Source organism: Chiloscyllium plagiosum, chromosome 34 (genome assembly GCF_004010195.1).
Source record: "Chiloscyllium plagiosum isolate BGI_BamShark_2017 chromosome 34, ASM401019v2, whole genome shotgun sequence".
Lineage (NCBI taxonomy): Eukaryota > Metazoa > Chordata > Chondrichthyes > Orectolobiformes > Hemiscylliidae > Chiloscyllium > Chiloscyllium plagiosum.
In genome coordinates, this window is record NC_057743.1 from 30,141,836 (window position 1) to 30,167,382 (window position 25,547).

At 42.2% G+C, this 25,547-nt stretch overlaps 1 protein-coding gene across 15 annotated transcripts in view; it reads right to left on the reverse strand.

Annotated features, from left to right (window-relative positions):
• The window catches only part of prdm16 (PR domain containing 16), a 716,909-nt gene that overhangs the window by 44,124 nt on the left and 647,238 nt on the right, over positions 1–25,547 (reverse strand). For 9 of the 15 annotated variants that reach the window (XM_043676051.1, XM_043676050.1, XM_043676052.1 and 6 more), the window contains 3 exons: positions 21,818–21,841; positions 21,613–21,700; positions 720–889 (listed from right to left, as the gene is read on the reverse strand). In XM_043676051.1, the coding sequence (XP_043531986.1) occupies positions 720–889; positions 21,613–21,700; positions 21,818–21,841 (282 nt within the window). The remainder of the gene's footprint in view (positions 1–719; positions 890–21,612; positions 21,701–21,817; positions 21,842–25,547) is intronic. The other 6 variants (XM_043676061.1, XM_043676060.1, XM_043676056.1 and 3 more) reach the window with 3 other exon arrangements.

The following is a 25,547-nucleotide window of genomic DNA, read 5'->3' on the forward strand; positions in this document are numbered from 1 at the left end:
GATATTATTAACAATTTATTCATGTGCTTTTGTTCATTGGTTCTAATAGATAGGCTCACAGTTCTATTAAGAGCAGACAATGGAATTAATCACATTTACATTCATGATTAATATCACACAATGTTACTTCAATCTATGGATGCCTTTAAAATGAGCAAACCTCACATGATATTATGTCAAAGGATGTGCATTGTCCACAATGTGACGGAAAGTGAGTGTAACAATTCAATTGCTCATGATGGATTTCCTGAGCGTTATGACGGGATTTGATAAAGCTACGAGTAGGAAAGCTGTTTCCATTTGTGGAGGAGACCAAAGCTAGGACCCATAAATTTAAGGTAGTCGTTAAACAATCTAATAAGGAGCTCAGGAAAAATGTCCTTACTCTGCAAGTGGTTATAATGTGGAATGCATTACCAGGTCGAGCAGTTAAAATGAGTAGCATTGATGCATTTAAGGGGAGGCTAGATAAATACATGATGGTGAATACAAAGAAAATTATTCCAATAAAGTGTGTTAAAGTTCATTGTGATGAGGCACATGCAGTGTGTAAATACTGGCATGGAGCTATTGGGTTCATTTTATGTAATTCTATGTAATAATTTAAGTACGTTGCCAGGAATGAGTACCATGCAGTGAACATAAATACTAAGGAGTTTGCCTATTTACTGTTGAAGGGTTAACCACAGTATGTAACTGTGGTTACAGCTTCCTCTAACCTGCATGTGTAACGCTCCTTTCCTTTGCGGAGGATGGCATCAGACAGTGTGGATGGTGGTGATCGGAAGTTGAATGAGTGATGAGGAGGGGGTTGTAGAGTGCCCATGGTGTCCAGTTTCAGTGTGCCAAAACTTTCTAGCTTTTCTGTCATGGTTTCCATAGCAGCCATCTGCAAAAAAAAACACAACCTAAATTCTAGGCCTCATGTTTTGAGTGAGAGCAAGAGAAACTAAACAGTTTAGTGTCTGTTCCTGTCAGATACAATAGCACAAGGAAGCTTTAAATTAGGTCATAGGAATTGGAGTAAACTACACAGGCCATTGCACGTCTTCCCTCGTTCAGTGAAATCGTGGTTGACCTGTGTCTCAAACGGTGGCTTTAGGGTGGCATGCTGGCTCAGTGGTTAGCACTGTGCCTTGCAGCGCCAGGGACCCAGGTTCGATTCTAGCCTCGGGCAACTGTCTGTGTCGAGTTTGCACGTTCTCCCCGTGTCTGCGTGGGTGTGCTCCGGTTTCCTCCCACAGTCCAAAGATGTGCAGGTCAGGTGAACTGGCCATACTAAATTGCCCATATTGTTAGGTGCATTAATCAGGGTTAAATATAGGGTGGGAGAATGAGTCTGGGTGGGTTACTCTTCGGAGGGCCAGTGTGGACTTGTTGGGCCAAAGGACCTGTTTCAATACTGTAGGGAATCTAATCTAATCTAAACCTGTTTGTCCACTTTTTATCCACTTGTCCTTACCCAAAAACACGGAATCACTGAATTGGTACAGTGCAGATGGAGGCCCTTTGGCCCATTGTGCTAGCGCCAGCTCTGTTATGTAGTGCCAATCTCCTACCTTTACCCTATATACTTGCACATCATTACTATCCAAAAAGCCATCCAATGCGCAATGCAATCCCCACCTCAATTCTGTATCCACAGGCTTTGATAGAGAGTATTCTGAATTTCTATTGCTCAGTGTGAAGTAATCACTGAAAGGCACCATCTGGTAGCTCTTTGCCCTCTAGTGGAAGTCACTGGAACTGTATAGGTGAGCCAGTTGGAAACAAACCATCCTTCACTACTGCAAACATCACCTCATTATTTGAAATTTGTAGATTCAATGTCATGGGTGGTGAAGGATATTATATATTGAGATAAGAAGGATTTGGTTTCTATATATATATATACATCCAAGGTCTCTTTTGTATCAAATGCAACCAGACCTTTGGTAAGATGCTATATTTTCATTATACTTTCACTACACAATATGACAATTGATGTTAGCCATTTACCTCGTCTCTATGTTTTCAAATATGATAACTTTTTAACCTTAATTTCCTCTCCTTTCTTTCCATAATATTAGCACCCTTGGGTTCAGAGGCTTGAATTTATATTGTGGTTTTCACAACCACTGTCTATTGCAAAAAAAAATACCTTTTAAAGTGTGGTCATTGTACTAATAATGTGGGAAACACAATTGCCAAATTGGGTTCAGCAAATTCACACAAACAGCATTGTGATAATGACCAGAAAATCCAGTTTTTTTGTGATGATGTTTGAGGGCTAAATATTTCCCATGACAGCTGGGATAACCTCCTTGCTCTATTTTAACAGGTTTATTTGAAATCACAAGCTCTCGGAGGGCTGCTCCTTCATCAGTGACTTCATCTGATGAAGGGACAGTGCTCTGAAAGCTTGTGATTTCAAATAAACCCGTTGGACTTCTGACTTGTGACTTTCGACTTTGTCCACCCCAGTCCAACAGCAGCACCACCTCATCATGGCTCTATTTTAAGATAGTGCAATGGAATCTTTTACATTCACCCATTCAGACATATGAAGCCTCAATTTAGCATCTCATTCACAAGACACACCTTTGAAAATGTAATGCTTCCTCTGCACTGTAGAGTCATAGAGCTATAGAGATGTACAGCATGGAAACAGACCCCTTCAGTCCAACCCGTCCATGCTGACCAGATATCCCAACCTAATCTAGTCCCACCTGCCAGCACCCGGCCCATATCCCTCCAAACCCTTCCTATTCATATACCCATCCAAATGCCTCTTAAATGTTGCAATTGTACCAGCCTCCACCACTTCCTCTGGCAGCTCATTCCCTCCACACACCACCCTCTGGGTGAAAAGGTTGCCCCTTAGGTCTTTTATACATCTTTCCCCTCTCACCCTAAACCTATGCCCTCTAGTTCTGGACTCCCCGATCCCAGGGAAAAGACTTTGCCTATTTATCCTATTCATGCCACTCACGATTTTGTAAACTTCTATAATGCCACCCCTCAGCCTCCGACGCTCCAGGGAAAACAGCCCCAGCCTGTTCAGCCTCTCCCTATAGCTCAAATCCTCCAACCCTGGCAACATCCTTGGAAATCTTTTCTGAACCCCTTCACATTTCACAACATCCTTCCGATAGGACAGATACCAGAATTGCATGCAATATTCCAACAGTGGCCTAACCAATGTCCTGTACAGCCGCAACATGACCTCCCAACTCCTGTACTCAATACTCTGACCAATAAAGGAAAGCATACCAAACGCCTTCTTCACTATCCTATCTACCTGTGACTCCACTTTCAAGGAGCTATGAACCTGCACTCCAAAGTCTCTTTGTTCAGCAACACTCCCTAGGACCTTACCATTAAGTGTATAAGTCCTGCTAAGATTTGCTTTCCCAAAACGAAGCACCTCGCATTTATCTGAATTAAACTCCATCTGCTACTTCTCAGCACATTGGCCTATCTGGTCCAGATCCTGTTGTAATCTGTGGTAACCTGTGGTTACCTGTGGTAACCCTCTTCGCTGTCCACTACACCTCCAATTTTGGTGTCATCTGCAAACTTACTAACTATACTTCTTATGCTCGCATCCAAATCATTTATGTAAATGACAAATCGTAGAGGGCCCAGGACCAATCCTTGTCACAGGCCTCCAGTCTGAAAAACAATCCTCCACCCTCTGTCTTCTAACTTTGAGCCAGTTCTGTTTTTTTTTGAGATTAGATTAGATTACATTACAGTGTGGAAACAAGCCCTTCGGCCCAACAAGTCCACACCGACCCGCTGAAGGGTAACCCACCCATACCCCTACATTTAGCCCTTACCTTACACTAGGGGCAATTTAGCATGGCCAATTCACCTGATTCTTTGGATTGTGGGAGGAAACCGGAGCACCCGGAGGAAACCCACGCAGACACGGGGAGAATGTGCAAACTCCACACAGTCAGTCGCCTGAGGCGGGAATTGAACCCGGGTCTCTGGCGCTGTGAGGCAGCAGTGCTAACCACTGTGCCACCATGCCGCCCACATGGTTCTCCCTGTATTCTGTGAGATCTAACCTTGCTAATCAGTCTCCCATGCGGAACCTTGTCGAACGCCTTACTGAAGTCCTTGAATTCTGTGCTCAAGCCTTGCCACTTGAGGAAAATGTTATTTTAATCAAGTTATTTACAATGGAGGTTGGGAAAAGTACGATGTACATTTAAGAAAGTGATAAAAGAGCTAAAAGTGGTCTTTGAGCAAGGAGCAATGGTTGATAAAATTAGGCCTTACATTACTGAAGCGAAACTAAAAGAATACACACAGCTGAAATTATGCAAGAGTAGGCCAGTGCCCTATGTACAGTTGGAAGCAAAAATTAAAGAGCTGGATAGATTAGAAAGATCATGGAATAGGTACACTGTGGTAGTTCATAAAACAAATGGGTTCATTCACATATGTAGAAGATAATAGGGTAAGCAAGAATGATACTTGCTGACTAGGCAAAAGTGAGGACTGCAGATGCTGGAAACCAGAGTTTAGATCAGAGTTGAGCTGGAAAAGCCCAACAGGTCCGGCAGCATCCGAGGAGCAGGAAAATCAACGTTCTGGGCAAAAGCCTTTCATGATGGGCTTTTTCAGCACTACTCTGATACCTGCAGACTGCCTACCAGTGGAGACTTGTTTTCTAACTTAGAAAGTACTAAGTTAGATAAAGGGAGTGTGCTGATTTTAGATAATATTTTAATTAGCAGGAAGCAGAGAAGGAGACTATTATAAGATTGAACAAAGTTCTAGGCATCAGAATTAAAAAGCACAAATGATGCATCCTGGCATCAAGTGTAACACATCGAGTCATCAAATAGATGATGAAAATATCCACCCAACTTAGGGAAAGGTCGAGGAAATTTTGAAAGGAAGGAGACCTGAAAGCAAAAAACATAGAACATTCAAAAAGAGTAACAGGCTGTGTATTTTTCTTTCTTGAGATTATAAATTAAGTCGAAGTTGGATCATTAAACAGCTGAAGTATAGGTAGAGCTTTGTAGCTTGAAAATCCATGCAATAAGTGTTGCTTTTTGAAGCGGGGAGGAGGAGAATTTGAGATTCAACAATATTGAGAGTACTGTGAATGATGGAAATTCTGGCAGATGACAGCCGTCTGATTGTTGGAGTTTCAAAATGTTAAAAGCTGAAATACCAGAGCAGCAGAGAGAAACTTCCACAGCTTGCCAACTGAAAGCATTCATCTCCCCCTCTCTCTCTCTCTCTTGCTCTCTGTCTGTGCATGCGTTTGTGTGTGTGTGTGTGTGTGTGTGTGTGGGGGGGGGAGGCGGGGTGGTTTCAAAAACCAAAAAAAGCTCAAAATAGGGAATTCTAATAAGAAAAGGCCTTGGTACAAAAATTCAGACAAAAACAGCCTTTTTTTTCACTGAAAACAGCATGTCGTCAGTGCAACAAATAATAAAAAAAAACTCAAAGAGACAATGTAATCCACTCTTCAGATCTGGACTTGTGATCTTTGGAATTTTGTTTACCCTGTCTATATTCTTGTCCCACCCGTTGTACTGGTGTCAAACTGTTTGTCTTTTAGTCTGTCTTATTTATGAATAAGTGTGTATGTATTTGGGTTTTTTTAAAAAGGCTGTTGTTTACGTTGTGTATTAATATATTAGAGATTCTTTTTCTCTGCTATTTGTTAAAGCATTATACAATAAATAGTTATCTTTCTGTTAATGATAAAACCTAGTGTGAATTGATTTTGTACTGAATAGTAGTGAGGAAAATTGGTCATCTTGGTGGTTTATTTGGTATTTTATTTGGGGCAGCTTGGGGAAAAATGAGACATAATTATCAGCACAGTCTTCAGAGTTAAATTGTAACATTAGGGATATTGTGTATTATTTTAAACTCATTCCAGACTTAACTAATGCAGTCTGATATCAAACATCAACTGCATCGACCAATCAAAGATAGAATAGATTGGATTGGTCTTTAGCATGTCAGAGAACATTTGAAGGAAAGAACAAAGTGTTGACTTGTGTTGCAGCTTTAACCCGAGGCAAAAAAAAAAGCAGTTTTAGCATGTGATGCTTCATCATGGGGGCTGGGTGTCATCTTATCTCACATAACGGCAGATGGTGTGAAGAAGGTTGTAGTATTAGCATCATGGGCTCGAAGAAAGCCAGAGTGAGTTACTGACAAGTTGAGAAGGAGGTACCAATGCTCCTTGCAGTGTTACTAAGTTTCAGACACACTTGCGCAGTAGAGCTCATCAAGCTCTGATGGTCATATTTGTCTGAGGGAAAAGAATACAATTTCCAGCAGCAGAGCTTCAGAAAGGGGTGTATATTTAATGGCCCATCTGTTTGATATTAAATATAGTAAATAGAACTAATGCAATTAAAATGAAGACTGATTTGTTCTAGCCACTGAGTTACTTGGGGGTTGTTCCCATAAGCAAATGACACACGGACTCTGTTAAAGAAACTCACTATGAAATGGTGGTCAATATTCTGCCAAGGTTTAGAGAGAGGTTGTTCTAGAGATTTGTCAAGAGCACACAGGGATGATCCATATGAAAGCAATGGCATGGAGCTGTTTTTGGTACTCACAGATAGATAGAGATATTGAAGATTTGGAGAAAGAAATGTCAAGTTTCTTTTGGAAGTTTCTTTTAGTTTGATCCAAACTAAGTTCTTTCTGTTCCATAGGAGAAAGTGAGGATTGCAGATGCTGGAGATCAGAGCTGAAAATGTGTTGCTGGAAAAGCACAGCAGGTCAGGCAGCATCCAAGGAGCAGGAGAATCGACGTTTCGGGCATGAGCCCTTCTTCAGGAAATTGGGCTCATGCCCGAAACATCGATTCTCCTGCTCCTTGGATGCTGCCTGACCTGCTGCGCTTTTCCAGCAACACATTTTCAGCTCTGATCTCCAGCATCTGCAGTCCTCACTTTCTCCTAGAAGATTTTAACCTACTGCGAATCCTCTTGCAAGGATGCCTTCCTTGAAGAAGCTCTCTTCCTCCTTTCTTGAAGAAGGGCTCATGCCCGAAAAGTCGATTCTCCTGCTCCTTGGATGCTGCCTGACCTGCTGCGCTTTTCCAGCAACACATTTTCAGCTCTTTCTGTTCCATAGTCAAATACAAGAAAACCTCCTCCTTTTGGTTGGTGGCTATAGCCTGTGGATACATGTTATGTTTATGCCCAGAAGTAGCAGCACTTGAGAAGTTGGTTTGCAATATGTAGGTTAAGTTAAACTTCAAACAACACCGGGTTATAGTCCAACAGGTTTATTTGGAAGTACAAGCTTTCAGAATGCTGTTCCTTCATCAGGTAGCTACTCTGAAAGCTAGTGCTTCCAAATAAACCTGTTGGACTATAACCTGGTATTGTGTGATTTTTAACTTTGTCCACCCCAGTCCAACACCGGCACAGCTACAATATATGGGTTGTCAGAGGTGATGGAGTTAGAAAATGGTCCACAGTTTACATCCAATGCTCCAATGCAGGGTCACAGCCAGATTCGATGCTGTTTTTGCCTGGTGCCCACCCAGCAAAAAACAAATGAACGTCCATTGTTTTTCACTTCTCAGGACATCCCAAAGTACTTCACTGTCAATAGATTATTTAATATTACAGTTGTAATGTAGGGACACTTGGCAGTGGCCCCTGAATAGCAATGAGATGAGTGAACAGCTAATCTTTGTTAATGGCATTGAGCGACAGATATTGTTGACCAGGTCAACTGCCTGGCCATCCTTTGAATGGTGCAGTAGGTCCCTCATGTCCAACCAGACACAATTCATGTTGCACACCTCACACAAAAGCCATCCCCTGTAAAATTACAGCAGTGCCTCGGCAATGCAGTCTCGATTATATGCTCAAGTCTTGCATCACATCTTAAATCCACAGATATTCTACACAGAGACAAGACTAAATCACTGGACAGGGGATAGGAGTGGGTCACTTTGCTGAATTTTCCCCTCCCTATTACAGGGAAACTGAGGGAAAATGCCATGTTCTGAGCCACGACATATGATGCAAACTAACTCAATTTGAATTTTGGACAAAAATGAGAGGCAACTGCATGTTTGAACCAGTTTCAATGGCAAAAGCTAATGGAATCAATGAACACTTAAAAGCCACATGCATTCCCCTTTCAGGAGCCCTGTTTCTCTTAGATTACACACTTTACTTGTTTATAATCTCAGGCGGGCTCAGACGTATCTATCATCAAATGCAAGGCTACAAAGAGTAGTCATTTCTTGACTTTCTTCCAAAATAAAGCAAGTGGAAATTAAGATAACAGTCTACAACCTGAATGGAGAGAGACGCACTTTATTGTATAGTCTTGTTTTTAAAATAAATAGGATCAGCACTAAGATAAGGATGTTAAAAACGAATGGAGAGGAACAGAATGGATTCTCAAGTGCACCCGCCCTTGAAGCTTGACTTGTCAAAGCTCCAACTGAGTCACCAAGGCACAAGGGAGATGTTCAGGCTCTTGGAGAGCAGCCATAAGGATTAGCTCCAGTCTTCGCTATATAGAAACATTGGAAAATTTAGGCTCTTCAGATTTCAAATGAGATGTTGCTCAGGATTGTAAATGCTATGGCAAACGTATACTGTATTGACAAAATCACCTTAAATTAAACAGCGAGGGTAGAAAATGCTGTGAATTAGACCATAAGATTTAGGAGCAGAAATTATGTCATTCAGCCCATTGAGTCTGCTCTGCCATCCAATCATGGCTGATACATTTCTCAACCTCATCTTCCCACTTTCTCCCCATAACCCTTGATCTCCTTTACATTCAAGAATCTATCTATCTCCATCTTAAATATACTCAATGACCTGGTTTTCACAGCCATCTGTCGTAATGAATTCCATGGATTCACCACACTCTGGCTGAAGAAGTTCCTCTTTATCTCTTTTCTAAAAGCTCTTCCCTTTAACCTAAGGCTGTGCCCTCGGTTCCTAGTCTCTCCTAACAATGGAAACATCTCCCCAACATCTATTCTGTCCAGGCCATTCAGTATTCTGTAAGTTTCAATTAGATCCATCCCTTCATCCTTCTCAACTCCACTGAGTATAGACCCAGAGCCCTCAAAAGTTCCTCATGTGTTAAACTTTTCATTGCTGGGACCATTTTTGTGAATTGTCTCTGAACACGCTCCAGGGCCAGTAAATCCTTCCTGAGATATGGGGCCCAAAACTGCACTCTAAATATGGTCTGAGCGGAGCCTTTTAGAGCCTTAGAAGTACATCCCTGCTTTTATATTCAACTCCTCTCAAAATAAATGCCAGCATTGCATTTGCCTTCCTAAATACTGACTCAACCTGCAAGTTTACCTTGAGACTGGACTAGAACTCCTGAGTCAGTTTGCACTTCAGATTTCTGAATTTTATCCCCATTTAGAAAATAGTCCATGCCTCTATTCTTCCTACCAAAGTGCATAACCTCACACTTTCCCACATTGTACTCCATCTGCCACTTCTTTGATCGCTCTCCTAACCTGTCCAAATCCTTCTGCAGCCTCCCCACCTCCTCAATGCTACCTGTCCCCTACGTATCTTTGTACAGTCTACAAACTTAGCCAGAATGGCCTCAGTTCCTTCATCTAGATCGTTAATGTATAAAATGAAACGCTGTGGTCCCAACACTGAGACGTGCGGAACACCACTTTTCACAGACTGCCACCCTTTTATCACATCTCTCTGTTCTCGCCAGACAGCTAAGCTGCTATGCACGCTAGTACCTTGCGTCCACCACCAAGGGCCCTTATCTGACTCAGTAGCCTCCTGTGTGTCATCTTGTCAAAGGCTTTCTTGAAATCCACATTAAACCATAAAAATCAAACTTTGAATCGATACTCAAATTCTTCTTTGTACAGTGAGCAACCTGTATGTGGAATAAACATACATATACAACACTGAAGACAAAAACATTGGATTCATTGATGAACTAACTGAATGCTATGAAGAAAGGACATTTCAGTTAGTCTGGATAAATGGACAGTGATGTACCAATCCCTTATCAAATGATTTTAGAACTTGTATTTAACTTAGGGTTTGAAAACAGAACTGATTCCCAATGGATTCAATAAGGAAATGGTATTCCAAATAAGAATTAGAAGAAGATGTAAGGGAGTTGATCAAAAGTACCACTGACAGTGTGAGTTTTCAAAGCTGAGGAAAATTGTTGCTAAGATACAGCAATAATCAGGGGTGACTTTAATCTTCACATTGATTAGACAAATCAAAGTTAGCCTGAATCTTGACTTCATGGGGTGTAGAAAGTTAAAAATCACACAGCACCTAGTTATAGTCCAACAGGTTTACTTGGAAGCACAAGCTTCTTCATCAGGTGATTGTGGAACATGACCATACGACACAGAATTTCCCCAACCACCTGATGAAGAAGCAGTGCCTCGAAAGCTGGCGCTTCCAAATAAACCTGTTGGACTATAACCTGGTGTTGAGTGATTTTGAACTTTGTCCACCCCAGTCCAACACCAGCTCCTCCACATCATGAAGTGTAGTGAGGATTGTTGCTTAGAACAATACCTTGTGGAACCAACTAGACATGAGCACATTTTAGATTCAGTAATGAGACAGGTATAATTTTAGACCACTGTGGTAAAGGATCCTCTAGGCAGGAGTGACTATAATGTGGTAGAATTGTGCATAAAGTTTGAGGGTTAGAAACATAGATTTTGTTGGGATATCTGGTCGGCATGGATGAGTTGGACCAAAGGGTATGTTTCCGTGCTGTACATCTCTATGACTCGAAATAAAAAAACATGGGCCAAGAACTTACATAAGAGCAATTACAAAAAGCTAAATTGGACTGGATAAATAGCTTAAAAGAAATGATCATCTCATAAGGTGCTGATGGAGGCCATTCAGCCCATTAAGTCTGCATGATCCTCCAAAGAACATCCTACCCTTTGCTATAACCCCACATTTACTATAGTTAATGCACCTGAACACTGTGTGTCAATTTAGTACAGCCAATCGAACTGACCTGCATATCTTTGCACTGTGGGACGAAACTGGAACAGCCACAGGAAACCCACACAGACACAGGGAGAATGTGCAAACTCCACGCAGATGGTCAGCTGAGGGTGAAATCACATGCAGGTCCCTGGCACTGTGAGGCAACAGTGCTAACCACTGAGCCACCTTGGTAAATTCTGGGACCACAACTATGTACAATCTATGTTAACAATTTGCCTCTATTGTAGCAAAATTTAGAAAGATAGGTAGGAAAATAAGCTGTGAGGAAGATGGAAAAAAGTCTGCAAAGATGGGTTAAGTGAGTAGAGGTTGGATCCTTCTATTCAAGGCTGAGTTAGACAGATTTTTGATTGAAAGGGAACAAAATGCTAAAGTTTATACAGGAGAGTGGAGTTAAGGTCACAACCAAATCAGCCACAATTTTCTTGAGTTATAGAGCAGACTAGTATGGCTCCTGTTCAGTCTGTGCTGCTGCTGTTGGTGGTTGTGAGGGCTTCAGAAGAAAGGAATTTGATCAGAAAAACTGAGTGTTACCGGCTTTTATCACTATCCTATTCCAACTCTCCAAAATATTTTTAAATTCTTTGAAATGACACCATCTATTGTGTCTCAACCTTTGAGCCTATATTGAACTTTTGACTGAGTTGGTAAAGTTCAGGTAATTTTCTGCAGATGCTTCATAAGGGAACAGAAACTGCACAGAGTTTCTGTCTGTGTGTTCTGGTTGAAAGGACAGATTCAGTATCTCTATCTGTGAAGACAAACAGAGAGTTCCCATTATCCTTCCAACCTTCCTTTCTTAAACAACCCCAAAAAAAGTCCGCAGCTAACACCTGTTTGGTTAACATTCTGTCACAGAAACTTGGATTTTAGGACACGCACCCTATCATTCTCTTCTAGATGATCGTGGTCATGCACTGTATTTACCAGCATTTGTATTTCTATTTCTGATTTTGAACCATTATAGTTCACTTACAAAGGCAATAAGGCGCAACCTAATCCTCGAACACTATAATCTCCAAATTATATGTTGAGATGTTATAGATTGTGCATTGTATAACAGCTCCATCTATTCTTCAGTGAGTTTTACAACAGAGGTTTGTCTGTTTTTGTTCTTGATGTTTAAGGTCCACTGCTACTTTTTTTTGGAAGAAAAGCCAGAAGTTATCTTAGTATCTTGGCCAGCGTTCATCCTTGAACTAATATCATTAACACCAGATTAATAGAAAATTCATTTCACTGTGATTTGAGGGGATTTGGTGTTCATAAAATAGCTGCTATGGTAATCTGTGTAACAGTTTAATAGGTTATATTGGAAGCAGTTTGGCATATCTGAAAGAAGTGTTACAAATGATATTTTTCTCTTTTATCTAAGTTGATCTACAGAATACAATTTGCAGTCTCCCTTGCATTTCTTTGATTCCAAGCATTGACAGTTGTCAGAACATTCAAGAAGGTCAACACCCTCAAGGTCAAAGAAGCCCATTTGTTTGGCACCCCATTCACCACCCTAACAATCCATTCCCTCAATCATTGATGCACTGTGACCTCACTAAGTTTTATCTAAAGTACGTTCTGCAGCAACTCACCAAGACTTCTTTGGCAGCACTTTGCAAAGCCCTAACCTCCATCACTGAGAATGACATGGAAACATACATATGGTAACCTCAATATCTTGAAATCTTGCTTCGAGTCATGCAGCACATTCAACCTATATCGCTGATCTTAGCAGTCTCCCCACATCCTCAGTAATCTCTTGGAAGAGGCCGTATATGACGAGAGAAAACCGGGGCCAAATCAGAGGAAAATACACTGGAAGTTTCTTTGCTGGCTCCCCCTGAAGTATAGTTAGACTTACAAAGAAGCATGCAACTCAACCTGTTTACTCAGCATGTGTTTGGTCAAATGAACAAGCAAGGATCTTAAGACAGAGAAGCAGAAATTAGGCCATTCAGCCCATGGAGTCTGCTCTGCCATTCAATCATGGCTGATATGTCTCACAACCCTATTTTCCCATTTTCTCCCCATATCCTTTGATCCCCTTGATACTCAAAAACCTATCTATCTCAGTCTCAAATATACTCAATGACCTGGCCTACACAGCCTTCTGTGGCAATGAATTCCATAGATTCACACTCTCTAGTTGAAGACGTTTCTCCTTACCTCCATTCTAAAAGGTCTTCCCTTTACTCTCAGGGTGTGCCCTCGGGTCCTCTTCTCTCCAACCAATGGAAACATCTTCCAAACATCTGCTCTGTCTCGGCAATTCAATATTCTGTGTGTTTCAATTTGATTCCTCCCTCATCCTCATAAACTCCATCGTCAAACGTTCCTCATATGTTAAGCTTTTTGTTCCTGCAACCATTCTCATGAACCTCACTTGAACACATTCCAGGATCAAACTCCCTCTGGAGTTAGTTTCTTTCAGCTGGATATTTGCTATGAACACTATATAATTGGCTTCAGCATCTATGTAGAGGCAAGCCATTTGTGTGGGTTCCTGGTCAGGATTGACGTCCTATTGGAGGTACAGGTGCTTAGGCATCCGCTGGTGGGAGAATACAGCTGGGTTGTGACTTACCTGGACAGTAGCTAACAACTTGCCTGAATTGACCGTGATTAACAAATGGGGAAAAAATAAACAGATCAAGCCAGGGAAAGTAATTGTCGAATTGTATCCCAGTAAAGATATAAAAATGTATCCAAAATAAAGATGTGGAACCATACCCCAGGTAAAGATGTGGAAAAGTGCCCAAGGCAAACACAAGAGAACAGGAAGGGAAAGGAAAAGAGAAAATTACAGGAAAGAGAAAGAATATGTTCGGAAATAAGATTTAAATTGAAGATAGCATGATTTCTTGCAACAGTTGCATCCAGCAATTTAGTAGTCCCTAGTAAAACATGATTGTATCACAATCAGTGATAAAATTGGAAGGGAAATGGTGGTAGTGGAGGTGCACGCAAGGAGAAACAAACTCCAAGTCGCTGGGAAATTAAACATTGCCCCCTTTTGAAAACTGAATTGTTTGAGTGCGGGTCAGACTCTTAAGTGTGCTGCCTTTTGAATTCAATAGCTTCCTTAGAATTCACAATGGCTAAAAGGCTAAACACTTCCCTTATAGATCTGTGCATGACATCACCTCCAAACAGCAGGAAAGCTGTAGGAAGCCATATATCAGCTACTATATTTTCTACAGTACAAATATGAGTAACCTCCCTTAGACCTTTTGCATGCTGTACAGCTATTAAACAGGCTCTGGGGAATAACAGTGCTACAAAATTGTTTAAAAGTTTTTATTCGATCAACACGAAGTAGCGTTCGTGAAAACATAAACTCTTCTTTGATATTTCCTTTGTTTTATTATTTTTTCCAGAAAACTATTTGAAACACACAAAAATGGCTCAATATACTTTGCCACTCACAAAAACAAATACAGTAATCCTAGTGTTCATCTTCAGAAGAGGGCATAATCAGAAACCATGAATTACAAAGTACTGAGAATAACTTGCTCTTTACTGAATTTTAAACTGAGAGTTGTGAATAAATCAAATAAGGAATGAACAACAAAGGGAAAATCAATCATTTATAAAATAGAATTCCATTAATAATTCTTAGATTTGGTCATTGTTTTTTGCAGAGTAGGCTGTTCTCAGTTTGTATATCACCTTAAAATTTGTGGTCATAACTCTCTTGATCTCTTGGATTATGGAAAAGAACTAAACTACAGTTTCATAAAATGTTGTCAACAGAAAAGAGGCCATTTAGTCCATTCTGTCTTCTAGCTCTCCACTAAAACAATGCACAAAATTAATCCTCATAGCTCTCTCTACATAGGCTTGCTTTTGTCTGTTTCAGATATTTTTCAACTTTCCCATAAAAGATGCAATGGGCTCTGTTTCAGTAGATATTTATGCCTAAAGACTTGATGCTTCAACAATTATTTGCTGAAATGAGGTTTCTTTTAACTTTCCACACCCCATTCTTATGCTTTTAGTGCCACCTTTAATTCTTATTCCTGATCCAGGAACATTTCTCCACACATCAGCTCCCAACCTCGAGAACATGCACATGTTGGGTGAGGAACAGGATGAAGATTGAACTCGACCCTGATAATCCTGCACTCTGTCATGGTCAAAAGGTCTACAATGCTGAAAAAGCTGAGCAGGTCTGGCAGTATCTGTGAAGAGAAATCAAGGTTAACATTTCAGGTCCGATAACCCTTCCTCAAGACTGATCCCTTCTGATGAAGGGTCACCGGACTGAAGCGTTAACTTTGATTTCTCTTCACAGATGCTGCCCGACCTGCTCAGCTTTTCCAGCAACATCTTTATTTCTGATTTATAGCATCCGCAGTTCTTTCGGATTTTGTCTCGAATGCTGTTGGCTCGTGTGAAGCATAGCAATACTGATAGCAGGTGACATCCTGCTATCCCAGTAATCAGGACGAGAGGGTGGGGGAGGAAGAGGTGGGGGAATCACTTCTTTTGCTGGTTAGTCTATTGTGTGCTTTTATCAACACACCACTACATCATTATCTGTAAACCTGCACCTTCTCACTTACAGCTACTGCCCTATGTACAAAAAAGTATCAATGCAACATTTATCCATCAGTCTTGCTAACTAAGGATGTGCTCCTAAGCTCTAAAACTCAGAGAGTGGTGACAGTGATCGTTGCATCCACTTTGCAGCTGAGAGTCAGTGTCACTCAGGTAAAAAATGGATTAGCAAATGGACCAGTCGGTTTGGTAGCCCCACTTTTCTGGCTCCTTTCAGGAATCATGAAGCGCAAGGACCTGACACTCTTGGCAAGTGCTTGTGAAATTCACAATCCTCGGACACCAATAAGTCACAACCAGCCACGATATTTTTAAGCATAGACACGATCCTTTGGTCAACTAATTGCAGTTTCTGCAGAAAATTGCATAACTGTGTCTGCTTTTTGGTTCTGGATTAGAGGTGCTGGAAAAGCACAGCAGTTCAGGCAGCATCCGATGAAGAGAATCCCTGATGAAGGGCTTTTGCCCGAAACGTCGATTTTACTGCTCCTTGGATGCTGCCTGAACTGCTGTGCTTTTCCAGCACCACTAATCCAGAATCTGGTTTCCAGCATCTGCAGTCATTGTTTTTACCTCTGCTTTTTGGGGCTGTGTTGGGTGGTCTGTGCTTCTAGGTTCTATATTACAAAAATGACTACACTTCATCAAAATACTTAATTGACTGTAAAGGGCTTTAAGGTGTTTGGTAATCATAAAAAAAAAATTCCCATGTAAATACAAGTCTGTCTTTCTATGTACAAACACAAAGAATTATCATTAGACTGGGGAACTTGTATGAACAGAACGATTGAAAATTTAGCTGATTCCAATCTTTGTACAGGAAAAAGAAAGCTGAGAGTGCACACTCATCAGTAAAGCTGACACCTGAGTAAATACCAGAGCAGTCTTTCCACTTATCAGTGTTTGCTTGATCAGCATCCCAGCCACAAGCTTAAACATCCAAAAACCCCCAGTGAGGCTGCAGTGTGTATTTTCTCACAGGATGCACTACACCAAGAATTCTTTGGCAGCAGATCCTACGAACTGGCACCTTCCAAGTACAAGGGTGACAAGCTGCATGGAAACATTGTCCTTGATTACGTTCTGTGCCTTCAGGGTCACTGAGCCAAAACCCTGAATTCTACCCCCCACCCCAACCCCTGCCTTACTGCAGTGTGGGAGGACTTTTATCAAGACAGTTCAAAACAGTCCTGCTCCCTTCTCAAGGGATAGTTTAAAGTCAACTGTGGCTTCGTTGGTAGAACCCTTGCCTAAGAGTCAGCCTCCCCCTGCAGGATTTGAGCACCATCGTCGATGCTGACACTCCAGTGCAGTACTGAGAAGCTGTGTTTCAGATGAGATATTAACTGAGGTCTCCCCTTCCCTCTCACTAGATACAAAAGATCCTATTGTTTTACTTTGAAGAAGAACAGAGCAATTGTTCCTGATCATCACAGCCAAAAAAAGCTATAACGGCAAGTCTGTGTTTCTTTTTATGGTCTGTTATTTAGGAAATGCTATTCTTGTCATAAATGCCCTTGCTCCCAGAGTGAATAAAATAACAAGCTGTCCATTTTGAGAATATTGGCCAATTTTTGTGCAAAGAGGACAGTGATATCAGTCCTTGCCATGTCTTTCACCAGCTTCACACCAATAATTGTCAGTTTGTGAACCCACCTTCCCTCGACAGTTTAGAATCTTAAATCTCTTACTGAAGTCTCCTGTCTCCTTGAAAGATTGCTCATCACTTAGTTTTCTTTGTGTCACAGAGCTTCCTCGTGACTCTTCACTACATCCTCTCCCTTGTGTTAATGTGTCTTCATGACCAAGATAAAGATGGCAGGGACAGCAGCTCACGCCGATTTCCTCCCCTCTCCGTTTCAGGACTGGTATAAATGATCGGAGAGCCCCATTGCGGAGGTCAGCTAACTCAACACTAACTGGGAATCGAAGCTGACATATTGCTAGTTTGAGTTATGGTTGTGGAAGGTTCACCTTCAAGATGGCCTTTTAGTCTACAACGTGAACAATTCTGTGCAGACTGTGCCCAAGTCAGGCGTCTCTATGTCCATTCTTACACATGGCCTCAGAACGAAGACTTATTGGGGCTACACAAGAAATTGCCGTAAGATGTTAGAGGCTATGGGCTGAGTCTTATTTTCGTTTGAAACTTGTCAAGTTTCATGGAGGGGTTCTCCCTGCGAGGTTTCTTGTCACATCTCACCTCATAAACTAACAGCTTCACCCTCACCATCCCCGCCCTCCACCACCCCAGCAGCCACACTGCTGAGAGATCCTGAAATGGGCTGGCATCCTTGGCACTGATGCCATCTTTGAGCGAACGCTATGCACCTGGACCAACACTGTCATTCCGGAGCTGCCTGACACGGTTACTGAGATTTACACCGGACGTGCCAGACAAGGGAAAATTGGCTCTTCAGTTTGTAGGCAGGAAGTGGGAGGTCCTACTGGATGGGGTGGGACATCCTCTTCCTCCAGGACGGGCAGTGGAGGGCATATCACCAGATCAGCCTGGTCCAAGGTCGCTACCCTGGGTTAAAGCAGTCTGAGGTGTCTGGAACAAATCTCAGCACTTTAGGAAAGGAAGGATAACATCCTTCTCCATTTTGCCAGTGGAAGTGCCACCATCTTCCCTCTGATACCTCATACTCACTCAATCTCTGCCATTGGACCCATTTCCCACCAAGGCTCATGCTTTACCCCTCTCACTGTTGGCTGCAACATCTTTGTTCTCTCGCTGTCACACATCCTGACCCCTGACACCACTGGCCCCACATGCCCTCTGTGCTGCCAACTCACTTGCTCGGGGACATCTCTCCACTTGCACCAGCTGTGCCACTCACTTTCATCTCTCTTAATACCCACCCCTCTCTCATCCCAGGAGGAAGACAGCCCACAATAGGGTGGAAAGAGTCAAGAAGGATGTTTGTCTCCCCATCCCTATGAGGAGAGGTCCCTGACTCTGATCAGCCTGAGTGGCTAACAACATGCGTTCTAGCCTATGGACTGGTACAGCAGCCTGCCCTCAACTTAGTTTGTCAGGATCCTCTGATGGAAGGCTATCTTCCTTTGGACTGCTGACAGTCCTGGCAAGCTTCCTGGATTTGTGTCTGCTCTACTCAGCAAGGTCGTACAGCAGTGCTGTCAGCCTGGTTTCTCAGGTTGAGAGGCAATGTGTAAAAAGGCAAAGTAATGCATGGCAAGCTGGGGATGCTATAGCATCCAGATAGGCTTAGAGCGAGTGAGTGCAAAGTCAGCAAGTGAAGAGCCTGAAGACACAGCCTGGTCCAGTTTATGAGCTGAGCATGTGTCACTGAACACACACAGTCTCTATGCTGCAGCATTACAATGTGAATTATCAGAACAGCCCTAAGAGGCAGCAGTGAACTGCAGAAGGGTCCTGTAAGCAGATAGGAGATGTGCCATAAGAGTTCCAGAAAATGGCTCATGCCCATGGACATGGGATACAAGTGGCTGGTGCCCATTGAGTGTGCCCTGAGATGTTGGTTACAGTTGAGAGTGTGGTGCTGGAAAAAGCACAACAGGTCAGGCAGCATCTGAGGAACAGGACAATTGACGTTTCAGGCAAAAGCCCTTCATCAGGAAGCGCTTTTGCCTGAAACGTCGATTTTCCAGTTCCTCAGATGCTGCCTGACCTGCTGTGCTTTTCCAGCACCACACTCTTGACTCTAATCTCCAGCATCTGCAGTCCTCACTTTCGCCATGTTGGTTACAGTGTCCAGCATGGAGATTCTTGGCAACAAGTGGCGAGCTGACCCACTCTGACTTTGACATTGAGAATCATTGCCATCCAATTTGCTTGTGCCGGGTGGTATTGAAAGAAAGCTGCAAGTTAGTGAGTTGGAATTGCTGTTAATAAATTCACTGACTAGAAATAATCCCTCTTAATAGACGCCTTGCGAGAATCTCAGTTACGGTTTGTCACCAAGCAATTTGAGGAATGAGTGGGTTTGGTGACCAACATCTGGATCTTAAAGGAGGAGATAGGCAGAGAAATGAAAAGGTTTGTGGAATATTCCAGAGCTCAGGATCAAGACAGTCGAAACCCTGTCTGACTCTGGGAGAGGGAAAAAAAATCTGAAAGGTGCAAACAGCTACAAAGGGAGGAATCCAGAGATATTTTACTGGAGGTTACATTAGTAAGGTTGGAAAAGCCGGGGGGAGATTTGAAAACCTAGGGTGACCATTATAAAAATTCAAGCAGAAGTATTTTATAAGCAACTGCATATTTGGACGCTGTGTTCATTCAATTTGGGTGCCAGATCATACACTCTAATGCTAGCAACTCATGCCAGACTGTTATCCCAGGGGCAGACTGCAAGAGAGATAACAAACAGGAGAAAGCAGCGAGGGAGAGAAAACTCCACTCTCTGCTTTTCCACAACTATTTCACTCCTGTCAGACTCGGATCACAATAGAGGCAGCCCACAGCTGTTTACCTCTTTCCCCGGCTGCTCCTTTCTCACAATTGCCACAGGCCTTGCCTCGCTCGCCTCTGTCCATATCTGATCATTCCCTGTGTGCACTCCATTCTAAGGCACACAAACACAGGATATTCCTGCCAGACAGGCCACCTCTGTCAGCCAGACCCTCCACTAAAATCAAGGGAAGTTATTAAAGCGACAGACATGGGAGGCAGAACAATGAGTGGACTAAGTTTAGCTGTGAAACCTGGTCAGTTGTCCCCCATTTATATAAAAAAAAACCTCCTCTGTGTTATTTATTGAAGCTGGGAAGAAAAAAACATATTTGCGGCGGGTTAAACTGAAAGAGGCCTTCGAAAGTGGCAGCTTAAATCAGGAGGTCTCGCTGAAAGATGATCATTTCCTCTGTGCAAGAAAACAGAAGGCTAATGGCACAGAATTAGGAATTAACTTAAAACTGGTTGCATTGCCCAGACTCTTACACCTATACAGTACCTAAAAAGAACTGAAAAAAATTAAAATTCTCCAAACAATTTGTCAGATGGGTAACTATCATTCAACAAGTAGACACTTGAAAGTGTCCGATTTTTTTTTCCCACTGGGGAAGTCAATATTTAGAAAAAGAGGTTTTTTAGAATCATGAATGGGTTTGAAGAGGGAAAGTTTATGCTTTGGGAGATAGTAATGAGTAATCATCAATTTAAAATAGTCACTGGGAGAGGAAACTGGAAGGAATTACTTCACTCAGCCAGTTTCTGAATTTTGGAATGGCTTGCCTTAGGGAATCAATGAGGCAGGGACCATGACATATCTCTCTCTCTCTCTCTCACACACACACACCCTCAGGCACGGGACACACACAGGGACACAGGCAGGCACACATACTCACAGACACACACACTCTCACGGACACACATGGACACAAGTGCGCACAGGCACACACATACGGACACAGGCACACACACAAGGCACGGACACACACATGGACACAGGTGTGCGCGCACACACACACACTCTCATAGACACAGGCACGCATACATAGACACAGGCATGCACCCACACATATAGACACAGGCACACATACAAACACGCACATATGGATGCAGGCACACACATGACATATCACATACACACGTGGACACAGGCACACATAAATCAGATGCACGCACTACACAAACACACACATACACTACACACAAACTACATGTGCATTACACAGACACATGCACGCAACACACACCTGCACTACACAGACGTTCCTAGATTTTTTTGGTAAAAAGTAGATAGACCATCTGCATAAAGACAAATAAAGGGCTCTGAGAAGAGATCAAAGTTCATACAAGACAGCTCTGGTAGAGTTGGCACAAACAGAAGGAGCTGAAACATTTCTTTCTGTGCTGCTAAGTCAAAGGCAATGAAAAGAGAGAAATTCCCTGCTTTTTCTTTATGTAGCTGGTTTTTGATTTAACAACAGAAAAGGAAATTTGTTGTACATACAAAACCTCTCTAATTAAAGTCACCACACAGATCCATTGCAGAAAATGTTCCTGAAGATAAGAGCTTTAGCTAAATTTCTCAACAAAAAAAAACAAACCAATGTGATCTGAACGTACCTGAGGGTGGAACAGAAGTGGGTTCGGGCGCAGATACTTTTCCTTCAGTGAGTTCAGGGGATCCATCATTTTCCTTTTCTCCACCCTGCTGGACCGAGAAGTAAAGAGTTAAATCAACGCCCAGCATTTCCCAAACCAAGATCCTACCTCGGACACTCAGGACCAGTTTAGAACAATGTTGTCTTAAGGAAAGATGCATACTTACGCTGTGTAATGCAGGTGGTTCCAGCTGAAAGAGAAAAGCAAAGGTTGGGATGAAATCCTGGCTGTGGACTCTTTGGGAGTAACTTGTAGGGAAGAGGACTGCCTCCCTTCCCTTTTAACCTCACAGCTTTCAGTTGCAGAATGCTCGAAGTAACTGAACCTTTAGTCTTGCACTTACTCAGTCCCACATGGGAACACTGAACTTGCCATGGATTTGGACAGGGACCTATATTTTGGGACATGGGGAATGCTGGCAGGGCCATGTCTGCTACCCTGAAGTCATCAAGAGTCAAGCCCACAGCTCCAGAAACGTAAGCCAGACCAGACAGTATACCAGATGGCTGCATTTAATAACAATCAAATCCGCAGTCATTATTTTTTCTGCTCACATTTGACTTTATTGATTCAGTTTCGTAACTAGCCAGAGCAGGATTTACATGCATGATTTCTGGGATACTACTAGAGTTCTGTAGCTGTTACACCATTCCACCCACTTTCTCCACACTATCACCTGAAAAATCACGCAAGAAGAGGGTTTCTGCAGGGCACTAGAATTCCTTCTAAGCTTTTACAGATGAAAGGGTATCCCTGTCCTTAAGAAGTATTACACTGGACTCAAAATATCAATTCTCTTTCTCTCTCCTCAGTTACTGAGTCTCTCCAGCATTTTCTGTGTTTGTGAAAGGGTATCCTTACCCTCCTTATCCATCATGATCCCTGTTTGGAATGTGCTTATGGGCAGTTCCCTCAGCAGCCTTTCAGAATCTTACTCATTCCTCATATTTGTCACCTAATGTTGGGAGAAGGATTGTGCAACTTGACCGTGGAAGGCGCACCGCCTCATGTGGGCAATTGCTAAGTTTCCATTACGGATGACTGGATAGCGATTGGGAGCTGGAACTCTGGTTGCATTCTTTTATCCCGATTCCAGGGTATGCTGAAGCTGCATTGACCCTAATCTAACTGAGATCAAGCAGATCAGCACAAACCAGGAATTGTATTAGAGCCTTTGTGATCTATGTAGCTCATTTGGAAGAAAAAGTCATTAACTCATTGAAATATTCACCTTCTCCACTTCAGTCTGGAGAGGCAGACCCTTCAATTGTTCTCCTGTTCTGTCAATGGGGTATTTTAAATGTCATCTAACTTGTAACTGCTTCCAGAAGTGAAATCAATTTTATCATAATTCAAGAATAATGTTTTCCAGTGCAACAATTATATCAGTGCAGTTAATTAATCAATTGCTAATGTGGCTCAACATTTCCCAGCCTTAGCAAGCCTTACTGCACAGGCTAACAAGGCACAGGACCTGGTACTCATGTAAACACAATGACCTTATTCTTCAGCAAGCTATGTTTTATAAAATGGTCGTCATCACACATTTCTACTTGAATAATCTTGTGGCCTTTGTAATTTTAAATTTTTATCAAAATGGTGTGAACAATGAATATTGGCAGGTTGTTCGCTGCTGAAAGGCATCTTAACCTGATGAAAGGTATGTACACTACTGACTAGTTCCACAAAAAACAGACTGCACAAACACAACAAAAACACGTAACAGCCTGAAATACACACACCCGCAAACTACCTAACACATACATACACCCACACACTAACATGCAAGCTCACACATACAAATGTACAAACACTATCACACACAGAAATACGTGAAGACATATGCACACATTAACACACATGCACAAAAACACATGTATGCAAATACATACATAGACACACTTCTCTTAGCCATCCAGAGCTCTTAATCCTTTCACTTAAGGCTCCCTCTTCAATTCCATTGTCATGAGTATCTCGAAAACACTTCGTGCAGAAATTTAAAACATCACCTTTCACTGGTTTAATGTTTTGATTTCTTGCCCTGATGATCTGATCAATTTGGAAGCATTATTTTGATTTAACCATATTTACAATATTTAATACTGTATTTGCTTTGGATTGCTTGCTCCTATCCTCCTCGTTTCTCCAATCCTTTTCTCCCAGTTCATATCTCCTTTCACACTAGTCAGGAAACTCAGAAACTTTGAGAACAGTTGCTGTCTGGCACACCAAATTAAGGGAAGCTCAAATTTACAATTCAGCATCTCCAGATTTGAACAACTGTGATGCAGCAACAAATTTATAATGCGATGAAGAAAAAAAACATTTGTTGAGGACCTTTGTTGTATGTATATTATGCAGCTCTAGTTTAACACAAGGGCTCAGTTTTCCATAAACTGAGAGAATGAAGCATGGTAGTTACATTCCTGACCTGTCATGTCCTAGATTACTGAATCAGCCTGGAGTTAGAGGGCTACGCTTTTGCATTATTTATTATACTAACAGATCTGAAGGTTACAGAGGCTTATATGGACAGGACCATCATATTTTGTATTGTACAATACAACATTCTTGCCTCTTCTAAAGGCCACAAGGTCTAAATGACTGTGCATTGGTCCTATTTCTCTTGACTGTTAACTGGCAGTCAGATATCAGATCTATCCAGAGATCAGAAAAAGCATGAAATGACTTTCTTTTGGTTTTGAAGGCTGTTTCTTATACATGACAAAATCTCCAGTAAAGAATGCAAAGCATTTAAAAACAAAGGTGGGTGAAGTTTTTTTAACATTGCTGGTAAATTATGCAAAGGGAAGACCATTTACTTTCAGAGTGTATCTGGATCTTTGCAGAGTAGAATCATAGAATTCCCACAGTGTGGAATCAGGCCATTCAGCCCATCGAGTCCATACCAACCTTCCAAAGATTATCCTATCCAGACCCACTCCCTTACCCTATAACCCCCCATTTCCCATGGCTAATCCACCCAGCCTGCATGCTGTGGGACACTATATGTGATTTAGCATGGCCAATCCATCTAACCTGCACATCTTTGGACTGTGGGTCAAAACCGGAGCACCCGGAGGAAATCTACGCAGACACGGGGAGAAAGTCACCCGATGCTGGAATCAAATCCAGGTCCCTAGTGCTGTAAGGCAGCAGGCTAGGCACTGAGCCACTGTATTCTATAGTAATGTAATGCTTCGCACAGATCAGCAAAACATTCCAAGCTGTGTCAGGTGATAAAGCAGGACTTGATATCCAAGCAAGTAATGTAACCATGCACATGCGTTTTGAAATTTCTCTCTGCTTTTCTCCCCTCCCTTCCTGTCCTGAAGGCATGTGAATTAAAGCAGATCAGGTGCAGACAGGAGAGGGCTCTCTTGCCCAGTTGACCATTCTTAGGGCCTGGGCCATTGCATTGAGAGCAGACAAGCAGTGTCACTGGTGAATATGACAGCCATATACAATGCTGTCCTCCTTGCCATCCCATTCATCTGCAAATGTATCCCTGCTCACCTCCCACCTCAAGAAAAGGTTGGGGTGGTGGTTGTTGGGGACTGAGGGGAGGGATGCTGGTGCAGTGTGGGGAGAAAGGGACAACATAAGAAATATAAGCAGGAGTAGGCTATTCAGCCTCTCAGGCTGTTCAACAAAATCCTGGCTGGTCTTCCCAGGACTCAACTCTTCTTTTGTGCCAACTCATCATAACTCTCAACTTCATGAAATTTCAAAAATTGATTGACTTTCTCTTTAAATACTTGCAGTGATCTAGCACCCATAGCTCTCTGGGATAGAGAATTCCAGTCACCACCATCTAGGAAGAGAAGTTCCTTTGCACCTCCATTTTAAATGAGTGTCTCCTTATCCTGTAACTGTGTCCCCCGAGACCAAAGTTC